Source organism: Elaeis guineensis, chromosome 9 (genome assembly GCF_000442705.2).
Source record: "Elaeis guineensis isolate ETL-2024a chromosome 9, EG11, whole genome shotgun sequence".
Classification (NCBI taxonomy): domain Eukaryota; kingdom Viridiplantae; phylum Streptophyta; class Magnoliopsida; order Arecales; family Arecaceae; genus Elaeis; species Elaeis guineensis.
Window position 1 is genome coordinate 68,596,704 of NC_026001.2, and position 21,644 is coordinate 68,618,347.

Consider the following 21,644-nt stretch of genomic DNA (forward strand, 5'->3'; position numbering starts at 1 on the left):
TATTACATATATAAATTTTCTTTAATTTTGAGATCAAACTAATATTTTAGAGGCATCCTCACAGGGTCCGATCAAAGATGTGAACATGGATTGAAAATTGAGGCCTCAGCCGATTTTCACTTTTCAATATCGATAGAGACATGCGAAAAAACACATATCAAAATAAAAATATAGAACTAGAATGCTTACATTTTTTTTTTGGTAAAAGAATGCTTACATTAACACCTGAAAATTATTGTTATGTCATAACTATGTATGGATGGCTTTGAGTTTCTGAAGATCATAGTATGAACCATTAGAGGATATGTCACAACAAGCTCTCAACTAGATGTCAACCCCAAGATTAACCAAATTAAGATTGTGGAAAAGAGAAGAAAGCATTTAAATTTCCGCAATAGCAAGAAGGTGCCTAGATGGAGAATACATGGGATCAAGGTCTGCTACAAGGAACTGCATTTATACATGATAGACAACTTAATGCTAAGCACCCTAGTTAAAACATTTCCCTTCACATATAGACCGATAACTTACTAATAACAGAGTAGTTGTCAAATGTCTATCATCCTTAACAAATGAATATACAGCAAAGCTACAACTAGAACACTACTAAATCAAAAGGAAATGATCACTACCTGTCCAAATGGTACATATGAAGGTAAATAAGGAACTCTGCGCCATCGTTTAGAATTCCCAACACCAGCACTGCTTTTCCCATATATCTGGCTGCTATTTGCTTCTACAAGTCCTCTATCTGCATCTGGAAGAGGATTTAAAGAAATCCCATCAGGACCCTCTTGAATTTCAAGGGGCTGTGGTTGCTCTTCAGCCTCATCAATCATTGATTGCATGCCACTATCTGCAACTGAAGATGCTTCTTCATTTTTGTTTCCACCCCTTCTAAATACGTGCAAATGTTTCTGGACACCCTCTAAGGGAACAAGTTTTAAGAGTCTCCAAAATGATGTCTGGACAGGCCCTAAACCCAGCACCAGCTGTTTCCCATCAATGTTTTTAGGTGTTTCTAGACTCGTCTTCTTGGTCTCCTCTTCACGTTTTACAAATGACGTACCAGTAAAACCCGCATCAAAAGATGTTTGCACAGTTTGGGTGCTGTAGTGATGAAAATATGCAGGAGACAAGATCCGTGGCACCAAATCTTCAGGAATGCAATATGTTTTGAAGTGGTCTCGCCATCCTTTCTTATGAACATAACTGGAAGCACGTTACAAAAACAGAAGACAGAAAACAGAAATCAAAATTTGAGATGATCATAGTCTTTAAGTTAGTATTGATCTTTACATTTTAACCAAAAATAATTTTGATGATTTAATCAAAATATTTTCTGGCAATATAAAAAAATAAATAGATGGTATTTTGGTTTTATAACAAGAAACCTACTCTCTCAAATCAGCATTTCCAACAGGTGGCTGGGAAAAAGTGATACACTTCACTTGAACTTTATCATGCTCTTTGGATAGAGGAGATGTTGCAAGAATTCTCAAAATTGCAAGGGTAGCCAATGCTGCTACCTGCGAATCCAAGCAAAAGTGTAGACACAGGATATATTAGCAGCAGACAAGTAAGGGACAAAAGTGGATCAGAATTGATTTTTCTACACCTACCGCACCACCAAGTGAATGTCCACAAAGAACAAGTTTCCGATTCTTCTTTCGTGCAAGCTTGTACAACTCCAATGCTGGAATTCCTTTAGCACGAGCCAAGAAACCCTAGAGAATAATTTAACAAAGGCCATTAGGCCCATTACTCTAGTAAGCAAGCTTCTAACCAAATAATAATAAATAAAGCACCAATGAAGATATTGCACTACACAGTGTCAATATATAATGATCAGTCTTACACGATGTGCAGCAGGCCTTGAAGTTTTCTTCAGTTGTTTTGATTTTACTTGTCCAGACTTCCCGAAATTTTCTTCAATCTTTTTTTGGCCATCTGTTTGCTCACTTTCAAGTTCAACAGCATCAATCAAATCAAAATCCTCGTCCTTATCATCATGGAATATGGCCCCTTGAAGTATATTTGCATCAGCTATGACATCTCTAGGACAGAGGAACAGAAAAGCAAAGAAATAAAACTTGCAGACTTGTCAACTGAACTATGAAACCATGGTTCAGTTCATGATATATGCTTACTTGTATTGCTTAGTTCCAATAAATGAAGCAAATAGTGTGTCACCTGCCTCAGCTAATAGATACCTAAAGGGGTAAAAGAAGACCAATAAACCATATAGGTCATGGCAGCATAAAAGAAAATAAAATTCGCCAATGCAACTATAGATTCCAATTCGAATTTGATGAAGAATGATTGATCAATGCAACAACAGCTCCGAATAGTATAAGTTTCTTTTGTTATAAGTCCAAAATAATGTGTCAAACAGAAAAAAGAAGCCTATCTTTATGTGTGTGTGTGTGTACTGCATCACCTATACATTTAGCTTGTTCTCTGTAAATGAAATATTCTATTATTTCATGTTTAGGTGTATGAATACTGATTATATTTTAGCCTAGGGCATGATGTTTCATCAGATCTTGCTGAAACTTGGTCAATCATAGTCAACTAACCAAACGAAAAGATCCATAATTGGATTATACTTTATAGGTTTGGTTTCTTCTCATAAGAAGACTCCATCATCATTCTAAAACCAGTCAGCATAGTGCTGTTACAAATTGAATCATCATTCTACAGAATGAATAAATAATTCATGAAAAGTTTTTTCAATCAAGGTGTATTAGAGGTTAGGATCCCTGATATAAGGTTATTTTTATCCTTCCTTCCTGTCAGTGAAGTGTACAGAGTTTCTATTGACTTTAACAAATTTTAATACCCTATGCTAAGGACTTCTGAAATGGGCTGATCCTCTAAATTCAGATTCTACAGTTACTCCAACCTACAAGTTAATATTGGAAAGTCTTTAACACCTTGATGCAAGGTTCACGGACTCGATACCGGAGCCTGTGCTGATCGGCCGATGGTACGGGTCCATACCATACCAAACCGGACCGGCATGAACCAACACAAAGAAGAAGAGGCAAACCGGGAGGAAGAAAAGAGAGAAAGGGAGGAGGGGGAGGGAAGGAGAGGGAGAAGTGGGGAGGCCGTGGCTGGAGGAGACGCCGGTGGTGGCCACATGTAGGCCGCCGGCGCGCTTGGAGGGCCACAAAGGCCTCCGCTTCATCCGCCACTAGACCGAGAGAGAGAGAGAGCGGGGAGAGAAAAAAAAAAGAGGGAGGGGAAGCCGCCAGAAAAGCCGCCAGAGGGCCGCTGGTTGGCTGCCATGGCTGCCGGATGGCGTGCTTAACACCTGCAGCATCGCGGGCATGATCGCCCCTATTTCACGATTTTTTTTAAAAAAATACGGATTATGGTGAAGCCGGCAAACCAATTATTTTTAAATTTTTTTAAAAAATTCTTAAAAAATGAAGCCGACAAACCAATTGCTGACTTCATTGTTTTTAATTTTTTTTTAAAAAGAATTCTTAAAAGTGAAACCAGCAAATCGATTGCTGGCTTCACTATTTATCTTCATTTTTAAAAAAAATCCAACGACGCATGAACAAAGGCAGTTGCCTCTGTTCCACGGCTGCGGCTCCATCCGCGTGGTTTCCACCACTTGATGGCCGCAACGGCCACCCAACAAACTCTGACTACGCCTCCCTCCGATATGTCGCTCCCCCTCTCTCTCTCTCTCTCTCTCTCTCTCTTTCTCACTCATTTAAAAGCTCTATCAAACAATAGTCAAGCCGCGGAGGGTTCCGTGGCCCTCCAACGGCCGCAACGGGCCTCCAGCGATGCATGCTCTCTCTCTCTCTTCTCTCTTTCCCTTTCTCTCCCTCTCCCTCCTCCAGTACACTGTTTTTTCCAACCGAACCATCCTGATTCCCCACTGGTCCAACTCGATATGGGGTGTACCAGCCGGTTCGGGCCGGTACGGAATTCCATGCCTTGATGTTTCTTTCCAACTATTTTGAGCCCCTTTCATCATTAATATCCAAGATCGTTTGTTGTTTTAGCAATTTTTTCTCCCAAATTGATCGGGTTTCAATTTTAGAAACATTTCTGAACCATCCATTTGCTTTCAAACCTTTGTAGAACTAAGGTGATTAGTTTTAGTTATAATGTTGTCTTTTAATGTTCTTTATATTACTTAGGTGACATACAATAATTATGTTAGGCAATTTTTAAGAAAAATTAAAAAGACGATCACCCACAGTTACCCATTTGCAGCCCAAGCAGCCACTATACACAGCTAAACCTCCTAACTAGTAACCTCTTTTCTTCCTTCTTAGTGACATGTGGTATCAATTAGCATACTATCTGATTTCTTGACAAAAACTCTATGGAGGATGCCAAAGCTTCATTAACAATAAAAATATAAATATTTTAGCATTTAATATGGAGAAATATGATAGTTTTGAGATCACATGTGAATGCAAATTGCAACTTAGCCAGCTTCTTAAACTTGACTTTCTTAGTTCAGTTGTATTCTACGGCCTGGGGGAACCATATCAAATGCAAAAGCAAATGTGTAAAGAAATTTTAAGTACTTCTTCAAGTTTTAAGGTTTCTTTGGCTGAATATGCGATTGCAATCAGATTTAAGGGGAGAAAAAAATCAGATTATAAAACTGTATTGCAGCAGCATTCAAACTACTTTTAGAAAGACCGAGCTATGGAGTTCCTGCCAGCATGAGTGCTTCACCAAAAGTAAGATCAACATTTATCTGTTGATATTCAAGAGGGCATCGCTTGTTGCATGTTATATGCAGAAGATATTCTGATGCTTAATGAGACTTGTAATGAACTACTTGTTATATGGAATTAGCATTCTGTTAAAAAATTTTCAAGTAGAATCACTGAAATAAAATACATCACCTATATTTTCAGTGAATAATAGAAGAAAAAGGCTCAAATATGATGAATTAAGGCTCGTTGATTATGTCTCATTTTTTCATTTATTTCAAATAGATTTATTTAAGAAGCAAACCTAATTCGTATGTCCGTCTTGTTGATTACACATCTTTTTTCGTTTTTTGAAATTATGAGGGATAATTCCCTCTCTTTCCACCCCATCCTTGAGCTGACTCCAACTGGAATCGAAACACTAGCCCCTTGTCCAAGTGGCAAAGGGCGATACCATCCAAGCAAGCATGCAGAATCAAACCTAATTTATTTAAAAAAATCTATAAAGTCAACATTGAATGCCAACTTGTATCAGGCAAACCACTTGTGTACCATGGTAAGTACTAACTAGCATGCTTTATAAAACACACATTACATAGATAAACTGTGTAGCTACTAATACTATGCATTCAAGTTCCTATCTAGGCATCTACTAGCTGCATTGACCACCTCAATTGACCACCTCAGTTATATCCTCAGTCATCTTGAACATGCAAACCAATCTTGGTAACCCGAAAAAGTAGATTAGACCATAGGGGTGGCAAAAATCGACCCGACCCGCCAACCCGACCCAAATTCGACCCGTTTTAAACAGGTTTGGATTTGCATTAAACGGGTTCGGATTATAAACAATTGACCTGTTTAACCTATTTAATAATCGGATCGGGTTCAGGTTTCAGACAACTGATCCGTTTAACCCGTTTAATAAATAGGTTGGATCAGGTTGGGTCGGGTTATAACCCGTTTAACTTGTGACAGCTGGATCCTTTAGGGGCTTTAGGCTTTAGGAGTTTCGAGTTCTGACTTTCGGGTTTGGTCATTCGACGGTTCCGCTGTTCGCCACTTCGATCCCATTCTATTTTTCCATCCCATCTCATTCTCGACTCTCAACGCTCTAGGATTTCTCCTTCGATCATCTACAGCTCCACTCCTTCAGTGACCGCTGACGAATGCTTCCACCTCCTCCAGTGCTTCCACCCTCCCTCAATTTCCTTCCTCATTTGGTTTCCTCCTTTGGTCCTTGAGAGGAGGTGCTTCGTCGGCACTCGACCGTCGGTACTTGACGGATCTACCATCTACGCTATTTTCTCTCCCTTTTTCTGTTTCAGTGACTGATGCCTTCTTCCCCAACGATCGTCGCCGAGGGAGCTTGTGCGGTTGTACCGCTTGGTGCCTTGGTCGCTTGAGATCTAGGATTTTTCTCTCTTTTCCTCTTTCAATGGCCGATGCCTTCTTCCCCAACGGTCGTCGCCGAAAGAGCTTGTGCGATTGTGCCGCTTGGTGCCTTGGCCGCTCAAAATCTAGGATTTTTCTTCCTTTTCCTCTGTCGATGGCCGGTGCCGTCTTCTCCAGTGGCCGTCACCAAGGGGGCTTGTGCGATTGTGCCGCTTGGTGCCTTGGCCGCTCGAGATCTAGAATTTTTCTCCCTTTTCCTCTTTCGATAGTCAATGCCCTTTTTTCCCCAACGATCGTTGCTGAGGGGGTTGGCCGCTCGAGATCTTGGATTTTTTCCCCCTTTTCCTCCTTCCTTAATCCTTCCAATGTATATTTTTTTTCCCTCCTATTAGTTTTGTATTCTATTTGTATTCTCTTGAGTTTTGATTTCTTTTTTTATGCTGAATGTCAAAATGTGCAGAAGTTTGTTTTAAGATTTGTGTAGGGAGGCTATGATGATTTTGGAATATCTTTTTTTGCTGATTCAACTATTTTAATAGCAATAATCTTGGACGGCCTTCTTTTACAAATAACCGATTGTTGTTGTTTTGATTTAGTTATAGATGAAATACTAAATCTGAGCCTCCTCTTTCTATTCCCTTCTTTGATGTTCTAACTGTTAAACGGGTAGGATCGAGTCGGTTAAACAAATTGTTCATCTAATAAACAGGTTAAACGGGTTGGGTTGGATCGATTAAACAGGTTAACTGTTTAATAAACAGGTTAAACGGATCGGATCGGATGACTTGTTTATTAAATGGATCAGGTTCAGATTTGAAAATCTAACCTATTTAATAAACAGGTCGGGTTCAGATTTGATATTTTCTGACCCGACCCATTTATGACCCGACCCGACCCGACCCGATTGCCACCACTAAGACCAGCCATTACAATTACAAGGTTTTAGCCCATAGCTTAGCTAGTCAAGGAGGTTATAAGAACATTTGCAAATTTTGGCTCGTGAAGTAAAATCAAGCTTTCTTACCAGATGTAAGTATCTTTCACATCAAAAAAAGGTCAGTGATACAGAATAAGTCTTGAAAAGGCCCCATAGAAAGATCAAGCAGAATTTTGTAACCCAACTATCAACCTAGCATCAAACATATAATTTGGCTTTTGATATCTGGCAAAGACAACATTTAGGCAATGAAGAGGATTGCCATGAAACAAAATGACCCAGCTGATAGCTCGAAGATATACAAAATTCAAACAATTCAAATTCATGCAACCAAGGAGCAATCCATTGAAACTCTCCTAGAATTGGAAACAGTCCACACAGAATGAAGATGACCAAGTTTGATAAAAGGACTTGCCTTCACATAACAAAAAGAGAAAGGAAAGTGTGAAGAAAATACATCTTACTTATATATGGAAAAGCTTTGAACAATAAAAGCTTATTAAAAGTTATATATGGAAAAGCTTTAAACAATAAAACTTTATTAAAAGTAATTCACATCTTGAAGGAACACATAGTCATAATAATCATTCAAATCCACAAGCAAATATTTGATCAGCCATAGATACAAACATCAATACTTGCACGTGGATGTGGAAAATATTCATTAACTATTAAATTCCATAAATCATTCTGCATCATACTCACATTCCTTGATCAAGAACAGGCTTTCAGCCCCTCCACAGATGTGCAAAGATTCCACATTTTCCTGACTGGACCACTAGTCTCATTGTAGACATGATTATCCAGAATAAATAGGTGGATGAGGGAGGTGCAGCCTCACAAGTGATTGATGATGAGCAATGGTCATGCAAAGTATATGGTTGATATTAAATGCTTATCACTCTAACTGATCCAACATCTAGTAGTTTAAATTTTTGACATGCTAAATTCTCCATTCATGCTTGATTGGTTGCTTCTCCTTTGAGCAGAATCATCAGACCAATTTCAACTTATAGCACCCCATGCCATATAATTTTCAGGTTTCCTTTAAATAATTTTTTAAGCTCGAGCAAAATCAGCATAACCAAGCCCTCTAATGACATAAAATACAGATTCAGACATGATACCATATAAATGATCAACAACTGAAGAAATAGCTAAATGTTGGAATCTTTTCAACAAAAAATAATTATCCACATAAAAACCTAGAAAAAATATACATCTTACAGATGTGAACACAAAACACTTTAAAAAAGGGGGAAAAAAAAACAGTCATAACATATTGCCTTAATGTGAGGATGGGTAGGGTAACCATCCATGCTACTCAGACACTACACTTTGAAGGTTTTCGGAAGTGCCAACACTTTTTTTAGAGTCATGCATGGGAATTTTAGTTTTAAATATTGGCTACTTTAACTGAAATATCATTATGTTTTTAATATAAAGTTATCACACAATTACATAGACACTTCAAGTGAAGTTTATTATCTTCTGAATATAAGTTTATCATGGTTAACTATCATTAGATATTAAATTCACACGAAAAAATTATGAAGTTAAATATTTCAACACTTCTTAAGCCTTAGATCACCATTGTTTTGAAAAATAGGATGGACACCTGCCTTAGGCAGAGAGTGCCTCCAAGTGCCGCACCTAGGCTTGGCGGACCAGCCCAAGATGTGTGCTTAGGTTGCTTCCTACACCCAAGGCACATGCTTAAAACCGGCATCTAAAGCATGTGAATGGGCTTTGGGCTTAAATGGGTCAAGTACTTAATAACTCATAATCCAATCAATTTAGACAAATTCTTGAACCCTTCACCTTTCCCATTTGTGGGATGCAATGCCTTCAACATAACCTTCTCTATGAGAATGGGAGTGAGGGAAGATGATGGGCGACTCTGGTGATCAGATTGTCTGTCAGCGGCGGTGGTTCTAGTGGTAGGCAAAAATGCCAGCAATGGAAGCAACTTAGGCTTTTTCCTTTTTTGTATTGATCCTTTTGTTCTCTTCATTTTTCTTCTCTCTTTCTGGCTGCCAGCTAGCCACTAGGCTAGTTATAGTGGGTCCGCCGCTAGTCCCATTGTTGTTGTTGGCAGAGCTATCACCAACACCTACAACTTCTAGGACTATCATCTGCACCAGTAGCTGTTGCTATTGCTTGGCGGTTGCTATGGCTGTTGATGGCAGCAAGATCTGCGGTTGGGCGACAGCCTTGACACCTAGGTGCTTAGCGAGCCCCCTGACCACTAGTCTTGCACCTCCAGTCTTTTAAAACAATGAAATTTACCTAATACATAGCACTAAAAACTTGCAAAGTCATGGCTATTCTATTAATTGCCCATTAAAAAATATAACTCTCTCTCTCTCTACACACACACACATGCCTAGATTTTTGGAGCTGCATCTATCACTTAAGGATACTTGGACACTTTTGGCATTGTTATAATTTCATTCATATATATCACTATTAGTGAAGTTAACATTAGTTGGAAAAATAATAGAAAATAAATAAAAATAGTTTAAATTTTGGGATATTCTACTTTAGATCTCATATGTCAACCTTTTGGATGTAGACAACTTCACTCATTAGTTAGGTACCTACTAATCTTAATTTATGATTTCATAAGCTTGATTACAAAAGAGATCTAATTAGATATCTTTCCCACTCACATATCTTAGATTGTATATACTAAATAGCTTTCTTCCAACAAATCAATTGCTTTTACTCATAAATGTTAAAAAAGATCAAACCTTTAAAACCTTCCTGCCATATGATCTCATTCTCCGTAAACTTTTCTATTATCATGTTACGGAAATTAAACAAAGAATAAATAATGTCCGCTTCTTTCAAGATAAACAATGATCGAAGCATCTGTATTAACTACAAAACCTTCCATCTTTATCCTGTATCCTGTCCCTTGTATGGAAAGAGGGTAACATGTATCAATAAATCATATTCCTTGACTACTTAATAGAGATATTTTAAAATAATACAATATAATTTGATTTTAATATATTAAATAATTATAGAACAATAATGATTTAAATATTTAATTAATACTCTTTCAAGCATGCAGTGCATGTGACAGATTGCTAGCATATAACGAAAATATGATTGGATATTGCAAACAACTAATGGATAAATGGTACATCGGCTATAGAGTATAAAGGTTATTAAAAAAAATAAAAAGAACTAGGACTGAAGGAAACAATGATCATAGACTTACAAAAATCGGTTATTCAATCATAAATAAAGCACATCTTAGAGGTTAGAATGCTTAGGGTACTATTTTGATTCATTGGCTGGGAAAGAACATCAATTATGTATTTATGTTATTATTCATGAATAACTGCTATAAAGTTTAGTTTAATTGGCCATGGATTAGTTGGCAACCATGGACATACAATAGCACAATTAATTGCTCTGGACATAAAAGATGCCAACTTTCAACAGTTATTATTACAAGTCATCCCATCAATTGGTATACTGCAATTCATGGAATCTCTATATTACTAATATAGTATTAATATGGCAGTATATAAAAATGTTTGATGCCCGCAATACCAGCACACAGTGATCAGTTTATTGAACAATATATTTTTGTAGATACCAGTTAGTAGGGCTTCTAGCAAATTGGAAAGTTCAATGAAAGGTCAATATTGGACCATATATTATAGTATTTTGTGACACAATAATATGTTAAAACTAGCTTGTATGACATGGCATTAACATGCAGTACTTCAATACATTTAAGTTGTGAAAACAGTTGGAGGTTCTGCCCTAAATGTTTCACTGCTTGGATTTGCTTGATGCATGCTTTCAATTTGCATCTCAAACCTTCCATGATGCTTTTCCAGCCCCATTATTGAGTCATCTTTATCAAGGTTTGAAATACCAAGAGGTTCAGCGCATACCTCTAGGCAAAAATTGTACCGAAGGCCTCATCAATACACAGAGGCTGGTTATCCTAAATGCCTGAACCAACAGCAAATTGAGTGGTTCAAGGTCAGACCAAGTAGTTTGAGGGCAGATCATTGTTGATTCACTTTGAATCGAGTCCCAAACCACTATTAAACCAAGCAGTACCCCGGGTACCACTTATACAGGGTTTAAAGAGTAAGTCTCTCTCGTTTTAATGATTTTGCGTTGCAAGTATTACCACTGTTAACTGATGTTATCAATATAATCCTTCTTTGTTGAATTTCATTCCAATTGCCAATTGTAACACATATCTTTCAAATATATTTTAGATTATAAGTTATGTGATGTTATGTGATATATATGCACTTCAATGACTTTGGCACACAGAAAACCTTGACTAATGCATTTAACTTGATTCTCCTATCGTATTCCTTTCAAAAAACATAGCACTTAGACTTAGAAACATGATTGAAAACCTGGATTGATCCATATGGTAACAATCCTTCAAAGTTCGTACTTTGAACCTTGGTTTACATCAACTTAACAGATCAGGATTCCCTGAGCAATTTCCTTCATTTCAAGGGGGTACGATCTGGTAAATTCTACTCCACAGACACACATGTAATTGCTTTACTTACTGATAACATTATGAGTAGTATGTAAAGCATATGTACCTGCTTAAGCTAAACCCAAACTAATGCAGCCACAATACACCATTGGTCAGAGAGCAGCCAGGCTTCGGAACATTAACTGGCAATTTAATTACGTATATAGAAAAATGCATTCTTAATTTACAGACATAAAGGATTTCTCAAACCTACAGGTATTAAATTCAAAACTGGAAGCATATGACAATTTATAAGAATGTCAACCCACCGGTGAGGTACATGATCCAAAGAAGGTTGAACACGCTCAAGAGATACGATATGTCCTCCAAAATCTGACTTGAACTTGTTAATAAATTGAATCATTTCGGTGGCAGGCCTCTATCATGTGAAAGAAAAGATTGTTGTAAGTCCATGCAAAGTTTAATATATACGTATATACATATAATTTTTGAAGTTGACATTTTTGTGGAGGAGTTGGAAGACTGAGTCTCACCATTAGATGCATAGTTCATTCTTGCTGTACATAAACCCATACTTCTATCTACCAAACCCAGATTTTAACATGGCAGAACAGCAGATATCAATATGAAGAAAACTGATATATACTAAAGTACAGGGCATTGAATTGAAAGCACCATATAACAAGGACTAATATCAGGGACCAGAGAGGCAAGGTTAGGATGTAAATGTGGATTTATTTGAACCATTTTTCTGGAGTAGAGTGGATTTCTGTGATTGGTACAGCTCCAAGGTTGGCCTGATAGGTAAGCAAGCTGAACTCACCAGACATTTTCAGAGTCAGGTCAAGGATGGACATGTTAAGAAAGAAAACCAGTGACCAATCATGAACCAGACATAACATGAACTAAGGATTACCTAATATACTTCATGCATCTTATCATATAGGATTTATCTCAGGCGAGTTTTAATTTAGACAAGAATAGCTACATTGATTCAAAATGACAGCAAAAGCCATCATTTTATACATTAACTAACCTGCTTCAGACGTTGTGAGATTGAAACCACGTTTTATTCTCCAGATCAGAGCCATCATATAGTCAAGATAATTAAAGGGTCTCAGAGCTCCTCTGATTTCAGATTCAAGTATAATTAGTTACATAAAAAAGAATCAAATTCTCATCCCTGTCATAATATTCGTACAATACATATCAAGCAAGTTTATCAGCAGAATATAAGAGTATAATGATGTGTTGTCTTTGCCACCTTGTATTCTACTGTATCAGCCTGAGACATTGCATATCCAATTGATATGCATCGATGCAGACCTACTTGTAGCCTGTACCCTCCTAATTAACTTGAACCACAATAGTATGACTGCATGAACTTTTAAGCTTCTGACTGTAATACCAGTTTCTTGGCTTCCCTTTGTACCATAAATTATGTGCATAGTACTCATATTATGTCAAATTACTTGAAAATATGGAATGCATAGGATTGATTACAACCACCTTAGACATCAAGGGTGATTCTAGCCTTCTATAGACAAAGAACCATGTCTATGCTTAAAACATTCATGCACATCATTATAAGGTAGTTTAAATCGGTCCATGTTAAAAATGCATAAAGTTGTAGCAAGGATTGAGAAACCAACTGTACTGGAGTCCTTACTACCTTGTACCAAGGTATGTACTGCTGTACATACCATGCTGTACTGCCACTATAAGCAAACCATGAGTAGATACAGGGGAGTACTGCAGTATATGCCATACTGATACACAACTCTATGTGCTTGTACCAAGCTACTTCAAAGCTTGAGAGGCATATCTTAACATGTCAGTTGAACATCCTTTCATGCTAGCGCACACCAAGTGCCAACACAACAAGCATACAGTATTGGTCTTTGACAGGCAAAAGGACTTGTAAATAAATTAGTGCACAAGTACCCAAAAAAATATTATTACTACAATAGCATTTGCAGATAATTTTTTTCCTTTAGAGCAAAATATTCTTATACCTATATTTTTCCCATCACCCTTCATCCTCTTTCTTTCTGAGCTTCCATCCACTTATAGAATCTATGTGTTTAACCAACAAGAAAAAGGATATTTTAAAGTGTATTAGATACTACGTTTTGAGTGGATTTATTTGATAGAGAATGTAATTGGATATTATATTTTTAGTTTTCTGTAGTCATTACCTTCTGCTTCAGCAGTCTTTTGATGATTTTATCACATATCTTGGAGCTAAGACCAAAGTATGATAAGGCAACCTAAAAGACCACATCAGCAATTAAAACGAGCCATGGGGCCCTTTCATGGGTTCAACCAATGAAAAACAGGAAAGGACGGGAGAGAAGATGAGGCATATTAACATAACTCACCATCTCCTATGGGTGTCCATATGACATAATCACCTTCCTCCCTCAATATGTCTCCCTCTCTCTCACTCCCCACCCCCCCACCCGCCCCAACAGACACACACACCAAAAAAAAAAAAAAAGCTAAGGTTGACCGCTTGAAAGGGATAAATTTATCTTTTTTTAATTAACTTATGATTCTGAGCAATGTTTGTTAGGGCTGCCAACTGAAGGAACTGTCATTGAGGCACTTGTGTTTGGCTTGAAAATCAGCTTGATATTGGCTCACTTGATTAGTAAATGAGCTGAATAGGAGCTAACATTCTGAGCTTGAAAAATAAATGAGCTGACCATACGCTAGGCCCAGCTCACTCATCTTTGGCTTGATTTAACTCGAAAAACAAATACTGAGATTAGATATGTATCAATAAGATATTTTGAATTAATTACTTGTAAATATTTATATTTATTTTTATTACTATATATTAATTAATTTTCATAGACGAGTACGTCTCAATTGTTGGATCTTAATCTAAAAACTGCAACTTTGTAGCTGGTAGATGATTAAGATCTAACGATCCATGTTCAAAGGACTTATCCCAAATCCCAACAATGTCACAATTATCCTAGCCCTCCACCACTCTCATTATTATTATTTCTACTTAACAGTGATGACAGAACCCATCTCTTTCCCCACTCACACAGTGAAAGGCTTAAATCTATCTAAGCCTTCTCCTATTTGCTCTAAGATCCAAGATCAGAGCCCTCATGTTCCCCTCTCTAGCTCAGCCTCTCGCCTATCCATCTCTGCACTTCAAGCACCAAGTATGGAGGCCTCCACATCAAAGCACCATTCCAGCAGAGGACCTCTTCTCACATCTACTCTGGTGACTTATGAAGAGCTAATCCTGAAGAGATGCATCATCCTTCCACTGTCAGATTAGAAAAAATAATGCTTTGAGAGAAACTTAAAGAAGATGCCAGATAAAGTTCATGATAGGAGGACTAGAGCTGAAAATATATGTTTTTAACGGGTAGTTTTCAGGGCTTTACCTTTGTAATCTTCTTGCTTATTGCTGAGATAGGGAACTCCAAAACCCATTTCAAGCAAGCAAACCAACCTCAAGTTGGCTTGGGGTAATGCACCGAGCTTCAGCTGGATCATCTCATCTCAACTCAAGGCAAGCTGAGCTTCATCTGGCCAAGAACCAAACCAAGACAAGCTCTAGCTGGCCCCAGCTCATACAAGTTTGCCACTTTTATAACCCTAGTATTTGGTCCAAATAAGTTCTGATATTTTAAAGGATCAGTCATAAAGATCTGTCTTTCTTCTTCATCATCATGGGCCTTATATACCCTATCATCTTTTCATTTGCCCTCTTAATCTCCCCAAATTTTCTTTCTATTCCTTCTTTCCCTTCTCTTTCTTTTCTCTCTATTAAGGAAAGATACTGCTGCAGTTTTCCTCGAGTTTGATTCCAGATCAAATCTGAATTTAATCAATCCAAAATCCAGTCATGCCAACCATATCAGACAAGAAATTAAATGGATAGCTGCATCCATTGAAAGTAGAGCAGAAGACTCATTGCCAGAAGAGTTCTTTCATGAAGACAATATGCTGAGAAGCACTTATCAGGACGACGACGACGACAACAACCACAAAAAAGAATGATGAAGAGCCATCAAATATACTATGCAACAATTTAACAAGACTTGCCAATACGTAGAATATGAGCATGGTTCACAGACTTCATAAACTATACAAAGGCCAGGGAGAAATCTTAACTGAGATCCCCTCATCGATCATCAACTTCAGATGAAAGAGTGGCTCCTAGGTCTCTATATGAAATAACGTTTAACATCTAACCAGCCATCTGAAAGCTCAGGACAGCATTGTGCCAATTTCTGAAACATAGAAGCACATTGCCAGATTAGAGAGCCGGGGATCCACGAGACCATATTAACGAAATTGTAATCACGAACGATATCAGTGGACTCTAATACACGGCAACCACAAAACAGATGGCACAAACAGATATTTACAATGTTATGACATGATCAAGAAACATGACAAAAAGGAAACAACTAACATCATGCATCAAAGGATCACGATCCTTAACCAAATTATAAAAAAAAAAAAAAAAAGCACCAATTTTTGTATAAAAAGATCGACATCAACTTCCAGAGGCCACAAACAGATAGGTTACAATGTTATGACGTGATCAAAGACATATAACCAACAAAGAAAACAACTAACATCATCCATCGAAGAATCACAATCCTAACCAAATAAAAAAAATTAAGGGAAAAAAAGGCACAACCTTCGCATAAAAAATCGAGATCAACTTCCACAAAACGGAAAACAAAAGAAATGATGGAATCCAGAGGGGTAATCCGACCTTGTAGACGCATTCGGATAGGACCATGGAGCAGAGGACCTCCTGGAGGTCGGCGACGGAATCGGCCTTGACGGTGCGGCAGAGGTCGAGGAGCCGGCGTTCGAACTCCTCCCGGAGCCGCTGTTCCTGATCCCGCCGGTCGTGCCGCCCCTTCCACGGCGGCCACCGCCACTGCGGCGGCGACGGTGGCCAGGCGACCCCAATCCTCGCGGTCTGATCCTTGATCCACGACTCCACCCGGCTCCGGAGTGATTCCATTACACGGATGAAACGATTCTCCACTTCTGCTGGCTCTCGAGAGGGTAGAAGGAGGAGGAGGAGGCGGAATAGAGGGGAGGGACGAGGGCATATGCCGCGGATCGCTTCAGATCCGAGGCTACCAGTATAAACGAGACGGTGGAGGCGTGGAATCGACGGTTGGCGAGTGTTAACCAAGGATTCAATGAGGAGCCAAGTGTCATGCCATCACCCCGAGGTTCCCTTCCAACGTGGCACTGTGGGGACCAATGAATTGGTTTTTTCTTTTATTTTTCGGAGGCAAGGAGACCGATGTACCGAAACAAACAAGGAGGAAGGGGACCAATGTGGGGACAAATGAATTGTTTTCTTTTCAACTTTTCTGGGGAAGGGAACTAATTGGCTTCTTGAGTTGCAACAACACATGCGGACCCGCCAATCTGCTCATGCCATGTCGAACTAATAATGGTACAGAGAATCTATCCTGTTTGCCAGGTACGTTTCGGTTTCTCTCGCCCATTCTTGAAGTCCATTTTAAATAATTCTTTTCGAATACTAAGATCCGGTTCGAGATTGTTGTTAATAATAAAGTTTTTAAAATTTAAAAAATAAAATTTAAAAAATAAAATTTTTAAAAAATAATTTGTTATTTGATAATATATTTTTTAAGTGTTATGGTACTTTAACATTGTTTGGATGGTCAAATCATAAAAAAATATTTTTAGTATGAAAAATGATCATAAAGAACATTACATAATATTATATAATAAAATATAATATATATTATTATATAAATATATTATATATTATAATATAATATTATTATAATATAGTTAATATAATATTGTATACTATAACATAAAATATAGTATAATATTATGTGATAAAACATGGCAGTATATTGTTACATAGTATAATATTATTATAGTATAACATCATGTAATATAATACTATAGTAGTAATGTGATATAACATTTTATGGTAGTATTACATATTAAAATATTTTTATGCATTATAATATTATTATAATGTGATATAATATAGTAGATTATTGTAGTATAATGAAAAAATTATCATATAATATCGTAATAATATAATATATTATAATATAGCATTATATTTATGGTATATTATAGATGCATGCAATCATATATGCAAAAAATGTAATTTTAGAATTTTTTTCCATCCAATGCTTTTTCTATTCCTGCTTTTCTTATGCATAATAAAATAATATCAGTGAATTTTGATAGATCAAATATATATTTGATGCCACCATATCCATGATAAATTCTAAAATTTACATTGACTATTAATGTCACCAACTTGTTTTACATTCTTGATTCTAGTAGTAATAAAAATATAAGATGCGAGTCTTGTCAACCCAAAATATGAACGATATGAGATAAAATCTATGTTATATATAAATTTTATAAAAAAAAGAAGTCAACGAGTCATAAGACGAGCAGCAATATGATCATGCAAAACATCTATCTTATAGTTACTCGTTGTTCGGCTTTGCTTCGGATTTAGTTCTTCTTGTGATTCATTAATTTTTGAATAATCTAGAGGGAGTAGATCTTCATCATTATCATAAGGTTGAAACTCAAAGTTTTAATTGCATAATTCTAATAAAATTACGAATGACCATGAAAGCCACCACAATTTAAATTTATTTATAATAAGAAAAGTTAGGCATTGTATTCAATATTCTCCTTCTACTTTTTCAACGTCCAAATGTTCTTTCAAAAGTACATCTCAGTGAAGAATGCACATAATTAAAGATTTCATGCATATCCTTTGGTTGACTTCCACGTCGAAAATCTGATAGATGATATCTTTCCCCTTTGTAAAGCCCCATATATTTTGATATGTGAGGATATACTCCATTCACTAAGTAATATTTACCTATATAAATATATATAAGTTAGAATTTAACACTTATGTATGAAAGGTAAAATATATGCCAGCATTATAATAAATTTAATTAAAATACATACCTTTAGTTGGGTGTGGAAGGTTGAGCTCTTCTCTGTGTATAGCCTCTAAGAAAATTTGAGTATCATGAGCAATACCCTTCCATCCAGCTTAAATAAAAGTAAAACGCATGTCAAAATCATGAGCCATAATATTTTGCGTAGGAATCCCTTTTCGGCCAATATATGGTATTTGCTTAGATGGAGAAACTTTTACTATTATATGGGTACCATCAATTGTTCCAATGCAATCCTTAAAATGAGGCCACCAACGATTATTGAAGGAAAAAAAGACTCATGTTAAAAATTATCAGGGAACATCTAAAAATTTTCTATAATAATCTAATAAAATTTTATCTTTTACCTAATTTGCAGTAGAATAGGAATCAAATTCCAAAGATTCTGAATCCAAAACCTCACAAAGGTTTGAATGTACAAACCCTCTACTTCGTGCACACGTCAGATTTTACAGGAAAGTAGAATGAAGTGATAGATCCTCATACCTTCTCAAGGCAGCAAATAAGAAGGAAGAAGAGCCTTGGTATGATGCCTTACACCTGAAATTTGGGACGTTAAGGGTCTTCATGCTAAGGAAAGAGGGATGCCCAAACTCCACGCCAAAAGGAGAGGAACCGATTCCTCTCTTGCACGCCTCCTCTCTCTCTCTCTTTCTTACCTTAGCATACAATCTAATTATTGTATTTTGATAGTTAGAAGTCCTCCCTATTTATAGATGATTTTTCACGACCAATAAACTAGGAGTCCTAATTCAAATCAGTTTGAATTAATCCTTCACTTATCTAATTAAAATCCTATTTGAGATAGGATAGGTACCTAACTAGGCACTGTCATGCACCCACGCCTACACCCAAGTGTGGGGCGACAATAACCAGCACCCCACCTCTTTTAGGTCAACCATGAGGAGAGAGAGTTTCAGTAAAAGTGGACTCTAAGGATCCAATCCAAATATGAGTCAATTCAAATCTAATTCGAACCTGATTCAAACCAATTGCGAATCAATTTCTAATAGCTGTCAATCCTAAACTGTTTAGAATTTAGAACCAAGTATAACTTAATTTTCAATCTAATTAAGTTTAATTAAATTAGATCTAATCTGAAATTAATTAGCACTTAAATTCAATCTCTCATAGACTCCTTGGATCATAGATCAAATCTTGTTCATCCTCGGAATTGAACCTGAACCTCATGTCTAGTGCTAGCTAGACATAGTCAACTGTTTAATCCATATGACCTAACTTAATCCTTAATCAAGTTAATCTATTTGTTCAATTAAGTCATATACTTTAAATTAACATATAGATTTGTTCGATTCTTTTCTATGTCGCTTACTTTGTGCGTGATTCTATAGGTTCGAATACTAAGTCGGTAGCACAAGAACATTTTCTGTACTAATCAAATTATCATCTAGTAATGATTTCGACGTTTGGATAGGTCGAATACTTGCAAGACAATATTCAAGAACTTATGCATATAGTTACTGCATAATTCATCTCTTTGATCCTGAATCTCTAGGACGATGTAGGATTAAACTGTCAACCTTGAAGGATCATCTCATTGTATTCTAACCTTTCAAATCCATCACATAGATTATCTTGACTGAGATTTTACTAAATTAAAATATAGTGATGCATCAGCTCTATAATCTGGATAGGTCAATTTCATTTTGATCTACATACAGATTCGCAAGTACTTGATGTATCCAGTAGCCTTCCTCACTACATTAGAAATATAGATAGTTCGACACCAAAGAACAGTAAGTTGTTGTAAGTCACAATGTGATCTTAGGTCTGAGGACACTTATGCTATATGCTTCGCGAGCTGCTCTTAACAGCAGAGTGCTCAGTAGGTGAGTCACTTGTTCAGTGACGATATACTCTTACATCTCATCTGTATGCCATACCAGTGTCTCCATACTCTTTGGTTAAGAGGACAACCAACCTATATGGCATACAACGACCTTCACTCAATAAACATCATCATCCTTTGATGAGTATCATTTGATCGTGAAATATTTAAGAACTATATGATAAATTTTCTTTATCGATTACTTTATAATTCTAAGGACTTTATCATAAACAAGAGTTTAGTAAGGAAGATGTAACTTTATGATGAATATGTCAAAATAATTTTTATCATTGATAAATAATTCATATATATATTATAAAATGAGTACAATAATCTAAAAATTGACTTTAGGACATATTTCTCAACAACTTCTACTTGAACTAAAGCAATGGGGTAGTATCTTATACCCATCTTCTACTTATGATCATCTAACTCTTTGATCTCAAAGTTTTGGTGAAGGAGTCGGCTATATTCTCTTTTCCGTTAATCTTCTGAAGCTCGACGTCACCTTGATCTATGATCTCTCGTACAAAGTGATAGTGACGTAAAATATGTTTGTACGCTAGTGTGATTTGATTCTTTCGCTTGAGCTATGGCTCCAGTGTTATCATAGTTCAGTAGGATAGGACCATCAACTGAGGGTGTAACTTAAGCTTGGTGATGAACTTCTGCAACTACATCACCTCCTTTGCAGTATTGGATGCAGCAATGTATTCTAGTTTGCATACATAATCGGCCATAGTATGTTGCTTGAAACTCTTCTAGCATATTGCTCCTCCATTTAAGGTAAATATGTAGCCAACATGCTTCTACTGTCATTATGATCTAACTAAAAATTGAAATCAATATATCTTATAAATTTCAAATCAGTGTTCCATAGATAAGCCATTGGTCCTTAGTATTTCTTAAATACTTAAGGATTGTCTTCACAACTTTCCAATATTTTCACTCGAATCAGACTAATATCTACTCACTACCCTAGTGAATAGGCCATATCCATCTTTACACGTCATAGCGTATATGATAGATCTCACTGTCGAAGCATATAGGATCCTACTCATACGCTCTCTCTTTTGAGGGTTGTTGGGCAATTCCTCTTGGAGATAGTAATCTATGACCTATTGAAAGATAACTTTCTTAAATTCTTCATGTTGAACCATTTCAACATGGTATCGATTTATGTAGATTGGAAAATTCAAGCAACTTTCTAGATCTATCTCTGTAATCTTCATTCTTAAAATGTAGGATGCTTCTCCTAAATTCTTCATGGAGAACTGTGATGAGAGCCACA

General features: G+C 36.7%; 1 protein-coding gene and 1 pseudogene across 1 annotated transcript in view; both read right to left on the reverse strand.

Moving 5' to 3' along the window:
• LOC105051217 (uncharacterized) overlaps nucleotides 1-16,670 on the reverse strand; it is a 44,665-nt gene extending 27,995 nt beyond the window's left edge. The window contains 7 exon segments of the mRNA XM_073243927.1: nucleotides 633-1,212; nucleotides 1,399-1,525; nucleotides 1,619-1,727; nucleotides 1,859-2,057; nucleotides 2,151-2,213; nucleotides 11,830-11,939; nucleotides 16,278-16,670. Of these exon segments, the coding sequence (XP_073100028.1) occupies nucleotides 633-1,212; nucleotides 1,399-1,525; nucleotides 1,619-1,727; nucleotides 1,859-2,057; nucleotides 2,151-2,213; nucleotides 11,830-11,939; nucleotides 16,278-16,535 (1,446 nt within the window). The 5' untranslated portion in view covers nucleotides 16,536-16,670.
• A 1,287-nt stretch (nucleotides 16,671-17,957) lies between these two features.
• The window catches only part of LOC140851493 (uncharacterized), a 40,885-nt pseudogene continuing 37,198 nt past the window's right edge, over nucleotides 17,958-21,644 (reverse strand).